Genomic DNA, 6380 nt, shown 5'->3' on the forward strand with positions numbered 1-6380 from the left:
CAATGTGAGAACAGACTAATACAGAAAATTGGTACTAGGAGTAGGGTATTTCTATAAAGATACCTGAAACTTTAAAACTGGGTAATGGGCAGAGATTAGAACAGTTTTGAGGGCTTAGAAAAAGACAGGAAGATGAGGGAAAGTTTGGAACTTCCTAAAGACTTGTTGAATAGTTGTGACCAAAATGCTTATAGTGATATGGACAGTGAAGTCCAGGCTGAGGTGGTCTCAGATGGAGATGAGGAACTTATTGGAGAGTAAAGGTCATTCTTGCTATGTTTTATCAAACAGACTGGCATTGTGCCCTGCTCTAGAGATCTGTTAAACTTTGAATTTGAGAGAGACGATTTAGAGATCTGATAGTTTTTAGAAGGGGAGTTTCCCTGTACAAGCTCTCTTTTCTTGTCTGCCACCATGTGAGACATGCCTTTTACCTTCTGCCATGATTGTGAGGCTTCCCCAGCCACGTGGAACTGTAAGTCCATTAAACTTCTTCCTTTTTTAAATTGCCCAGTCTTGGGTATGTCTTTATCAACAGCATGAAAACGGATTAATACAGGATGTGATTATTATTAATTTAAGCATTGCTTTAATTTCTGTAAACTCAATAAACTAATGATTAAAAAGTAATAGCCTTCTCTGATCAGAGCCCTGCCTACCTTTCATATCCCACCTTGCACGGCATTTCCCCTTGTCCACTGTGCACTGAATTTTGGACCTTCTTTACTTCAGGCTAGTGACTGCCTTAGGGTTTCTGCACAACCTTTTCTCTTTTGCCTAGAATGCACATCCAGCTGAAATGCTTAAAGTTTGTTCTATCTCATCATTGAAATCTCAGTTTAGAAATTCCTCGCAAAAAAAGCCCCCATGTCCACCTAACTAGAATTATAACTAGTCGTGCAACACCACTTTATTACAATTTTCTGAGAATCAATTATCTGTACGATTTTATCTTCATTTCTATATGTCATCTCCTGAACTAAAATGTAAGCTCCAACACATGATGAAAACATATTTTCTTAACACTGTATACCCAGTTCCTGGAAGAATATGTGAAACTTTTTACAAACTCAGCAAATATTCTTCAATGAATGAATGAAGCTAGTAATTATTTCATATAATTGGCGATTGCCCATATATATTTTAATTTTAAAATAAACATTTTTATTTAAACAGTTTTTTTCAAATATTGTAACATCCTATAATTATTATTATATATGTGTATGTGTATGTATATGTATGTATGTATATATATATATACACACACTTTTTTTTTTTTTTTAGATGGAGTCTAGCTCTGTTGCCCAGGCTGGAGTGCAATGGTGCAGTCTCATTTCACTGCAACTTCCGCCCCCTGGGTTCAAGTGATTCTCCTGCCTCAGCCTCCAGAGTAGTTGGGATTACAGGCAACTGCCACCATGCTGGATAATTTTTGTATTTTTAGTAGAGATGGGGTTTCACCATATTGGCCAGGCTGGTCTTGATCTCCAGACCTCGTGCTCTGCCCACCTTGGCATCCCAAAGTGTTGAGATTACAGGCATGAGCCATGACTTCCGGCCTATATATTTGTTTTAATAAGAAAAGAGAATGCTAAATCTTGCTATGACCTTAGGCGTCCCATCTACTTCATCAAGGGGGGCAATTTAGAACAGTATTAGTGTCTTTCTAGTGAAAGCTTTTTCACAGGAGGATCTGGGAGAAAATAAACATCCTTTTGATTTGGAAATTTAAATCTCAAATCTCAGCAAAACCATTCTCTCACAGTTAATAAAATAGATACATACCATAAAGAACATATAATTCTAAGACATAGACACTTTTTTAAAAACTATTTTTTAGATATGGGGTCTTGCTCTGTTGCCCAGCGTGGTCTTGAACTCCTGAGCTCAAACCATCCTTCTGCCCCGACCTTAACCTCTGGAGTAGCTGGGACCACAGGTGCATGCCTCCAAGCCTGGGCTCTAAGACAGAACCTTAGATTCCAAGGTATCTTGAATCAAACACAGTGAACCTTATTCTGCTTCTCCCATGAGTGAGAAGAGGTAGTAGAGAACTTTGGTAAAGTGGTGGCTCCCTTATTAAATTTTACACTAATAAGCTGAGACTGTCTTTGCTTCCAAAGAAACAACTTGGCATCAGGCAAATAGGGGATTCTAACTCCTACAGTGCATATATGTATTTGCCCTCCCCACTTCTTTCTTTATATTTATTCACAATTTTTTTTTTAACTCAAAGTCTCTTTTAGACTTATAGTCATTCAATAATATTTAGTAAGCACATACTAGTTGACTGGGAGTGTTCTAATTATTGGGTTTACAGCACCCGTGAATAAACATAATTTGTGCCTTGACAAGCATTACAATCTTTTAGAGAAAACAGAAGATAAAAGCCAAAACAAATTTTTTAAAGTATAATTTGTGATCATCAATAATAAGGATATAACTAGTATGTGGAATTAGAAAATAACTGAAGGGAATGACCACAGAACATCACCAGGAGAGACTCCTCTGAGGAGGGAGCAGTCCATCTGAAGATAAAAACAATGACAGGGAGCCAGCCAACCAAAGGCTCTGGGAAAGATCACTGCAGTAGGGAGAAGAAAACCAAAATCCCTGAACTGGGAAAGGCTCAGATTATTCAAAATACCGTGGTTGGTTGTTTTGTTGTTGTTGTTTGTTTTAATTTTCTCTAGAGCTTTGTGAAAAAGGGGATGAAATACAAAATGTGCTGGTGTAGTGGGCTGGAGGTGTAGGCAGTACCCTGATTAGGCAGGACACTGTGTTTTCTTGGCCTGTAGTGTGTGCTTAAAAATGCCTCTGGGCTGGGCGTGGTGACTCATGCCTGTAATTTCAGATCACTTGAGTCCAGGAGGTTGAGACCAGCCTGGGCAACATAGCGAAACCCCCTCACTACCAAAAATACAAAATATTAGCCAGGTGTAGTCTCAGCTACTTGGGGGCTGACACAGGAGGATTGCTCGAGCTCGGGATGCTGAGGCTGAAGTGAGAACTGATTGTGCCACTGCACTCCAGCCTGGGAGACAAAATGAGACGCTATCTCCAAATGAAATTTTTTTTTTTTTTTTTTTTTTTGAGACAGAGTCTCGCTCTATCGCCCAGGCTGGAGTGCAGTGGCCGGATCTCAGCTCACTGCAAGCTCCGCCTCCCGGGTTTACGCCATTCTCCTGCCTCAGCCTCCCGAGTAGCTGGGACTACAGGCACCCGCCACCTCGCCCGGCTAGTTTTTTGTATTTTTTAGTAGAGACGGGGGTTTCACGGTGTTAGCCAGGATGGTCTCGATCTCCTGACCTCGTGATCCACCCGTCTCGGCCTCCCAAAGTGCTGGGATTACAGGCTTGAGCCACCGCGCCCGGCCTGAAAAATTTTTTAAAAACACCTCTGGCTCCTGTGTATCCAGTGGATTAGAGGGATTGAGGAAGGTAAAACCTTACTGGTCTTACATTAAAAATTTACTCTTAGCACGTAAGCTAGTGACCACCTAGGGTCCTCTGTTTCATCCACAGTTTTCTTACGACATTTTTTACCTTGATGTTCCTCAGGGTGTAGATCAGCAGACTTAACATGGGTGCAACAACAGTAAAGGAAATAGCCATTTCCTTGTCTATGGGGTAAGTGACCACAGGCCTTATGTACAAGAAAATATGCGCCACGAAGAACAAGATGACCACTGTGAGGTGGGAGCCACAGGTGGAGAGGGCTTTGCATTGACCTATAGAGCTGCAAGACTTCAAGGAGCACAGGATGACCATGTAGGATGCAATTAGGATAAGGAAGATGGCCATACTCATCACCCCACTGTTGAGGAGGACTAAGAGACCCGGGATGTGGGTGTCCATGCAGGCAAGTTTCAACAATGGAAACAAATCACATATAAAATGGTCAATTATATTTGGACCACAGAAGGGTATTTGATCTCTGATAAAAAGCTGTTTTGTGGCGTGCATGAATCCCCCCATCCAAGCTTCTACCACCAACAGCAGCACACCCGTGGACTCATGACGGTTGTGTAGTGCAGGGGCTTACAGTCATAGACCATCCCAGTGAGAAGGAGGATCCCTACACCACCAAAGAAATACTCTGCAAAGAGCTGGGTCATGCGGCCTTCGAGGGAAATGGTAGTGTTCTCAGATAAAGAGTCCACAGTCATCTTAGCGGCAATGACAGAAGAGTAGGTGGCATCCATGAGAGACAAGGAAGTAAGGAAAAAGTACATAGATGACCTCAGACTCCGACTTGCAGCCACAGTCACCACAATGAATAGATTTCCCAACACTGTGGTCACACACATGGCGAGAAACAAAGCAGAGAATATTTTCCTTAGTTCTGGATTTTTTGTAATGCCCAAAAGAATGAATTCAGTCTCATTATTTGAAGTCCCCATTTAAGACAGGCTGATGAAAGCATATTGTTCTGAGCTGAAAAATCTTCAAAATCAGCATTACTTTTAATTACTAATCAACAGGTATGTTGGGCATTTTTGGTACTCTGTCTCACACCCTCTTAACCTACCTTTTTTCTTTAGTTGTTGCTTCAGAAAACAGCTGCTAGGAATTAAAACCTTGTAGCAGCTTCATCCTACTGATCCCGATGATGACGCCTCCTTTCACTGGTGCAACTCTCTTGCATTCTGTTGTGCTGCTTGCTGCTGTGACACATAGGAGACACTGCCTCATCATTCTGGTGTGCACATCTGAAAATATGAAGGGAATAACACCTTTGACCATCAGTAACTAGGAGCCAATTGATAAATGGTAATCACCTTAACATCATCTTGGGTTAAGTTTCTTTCTTTCCCTGTTCACTCACCCCAATACCTTCGTTCTGTTTTCTGAAATAAACTACATATATACAAGATGTTCTCTTAGCCTTTGCTTTTGGGTAACTCCAAGCTAGGATGCTGACATTCATTTCATTAACACACCCAAGAAAATGTCATATAAATTTTCACTTATTTTTTCTGTACATTTATTGAGCACCTAGAACATGCTAGCTGAGAGCTGGTTAAGAGTCTTGTAGGCTCTTGATGACATTGATACTGTGTCATCAAATTCACAGCACAGTTCACATGCCAAAGATTATTCACTTATTAACAACTATACTTTTTTATCTACATGTCTTTTTTTCCAAATTTGAATTATTATTATTATTATTACATATTTCTGATATTCAGTTAGTCCCTACTATGTCTCAGTCAGTGGAATATCCTATGAGATACTCTTAGATATTCGATACTGAGGCTTAGAGAGGTGAAAAAAAGTGATGCAATTTCCCACAACTAGTAAACACTGAAGTAAACCTCAAATCCAGCTTTTCCTTACTCTAAAATTCATACTAACAACAATCTGTATTGCTTATTTTATAATATTGAATGCTGAAAATGGGATGAGATAGTGTCCTTCATAATATAATTTCATTTTCATAACAATCCAGTAAGATAGATTTATGCTTCCTGGGACTATTTTATTCAACACTTCTGTAATAAAATCCAATGACGATCCCATAATTAAGAGCATATTCTCATTATATGTATGTATATTGGAATATGTATGTTCTAATCCTGAAAGTAGAAGGTATGGTGATTAAGTTTTCAAGTATTCTAATCATTGTCCAGATGTGCTTATTAAAGAAAATTTAATCTTAAGCCTCTTTCTGTGCTCCAAGAAGATTCAGATCTACAACTTAACTGACACCATCCCTGCACATGAGTCTAAATCAGTCTAAATCATTCTGTGGATAATGTAAATCCATATCACTCCTCCTTCATTACTCACTTTCTCACTTCCAATTTTCCTTATGAAAGGCTGCTACCAGATAAAGGATTCTAAAGAATAATAAAAATATCAATTCAAAACTTTTATTTTGTACTACGTATTGTCAATGAACTGCATCTGTTACACGCATAATTGCATTTAGTTTTTGTATCCTACAAGATGTGTACTATAAAAGATCTCATCTTCAGGATGAGGAAACTGAGGCTTGGAGATGTTAAACATCTCATCTAAGATGAGTGGGAATTATGAATTTAGGTAATCTCATCTTGAAGCATAAGTTCTCAATCTTTATGCTGTATCTCTGAAGAAGTGAACAGCAGCCTCAGCTGGCTAAATGCAATTGCTAGCACAGCCAAATGACATGGTAAGGGAACTGATTCAGTAAGTAGCAAATTGATCTTTGTAAAAGACACTTAAATAGAGGCTGTGTGCCACTTGGTTAGAATATATTAGAGACCATTACTTTAAATGGAGATGTAAACTCTGTTCCCTAAGACTTTTCTAAATACCTAGAGGCCTATTCTTAGTATTCTACACTTTACTAAATAGACAGCTACCAAAAGGTTTTTTTGTAGATCAATAATAGGT

At 39.3% G+C, this 6380-nt stretch overlaps 1 protein-coding gene across 1 annotated transcript; it reads right to left on the bottom strand.

Annotated features, from left to right (window-relative positions):
• Positions 1-3488: 3488 nt before the first annotated feature.
• LOC105527258 (olfactory receptor 4C6-like) lies at positions 3489-4402 on the bottom strand. Its single transcript, XM_011963563.1, is given in 2 exon segments — positions 3489-3997; positions 4000-4402. Coding segments are annotated over 2 exon segments (912 nt in total).
• Between the last annotated feature and the right edge of the window lie 1978 nt (positions 4403-6380).

This window comes from Colobus angolensis, unplaced genomic scaffold, assembly GCF_000951035.1.
Source record: "Colobus angolensis palliatus isolate OR3802 unplaced genomic scaffold, Cang.pa_1.0 Scaffold61, whole genome shotgun sequence".
Lineage (NCBI taxonomy): Eukaryota > Metazoa > Chordata > Mammalia > Primates > Cercopithecidae > Colobus > Colobus angolensis.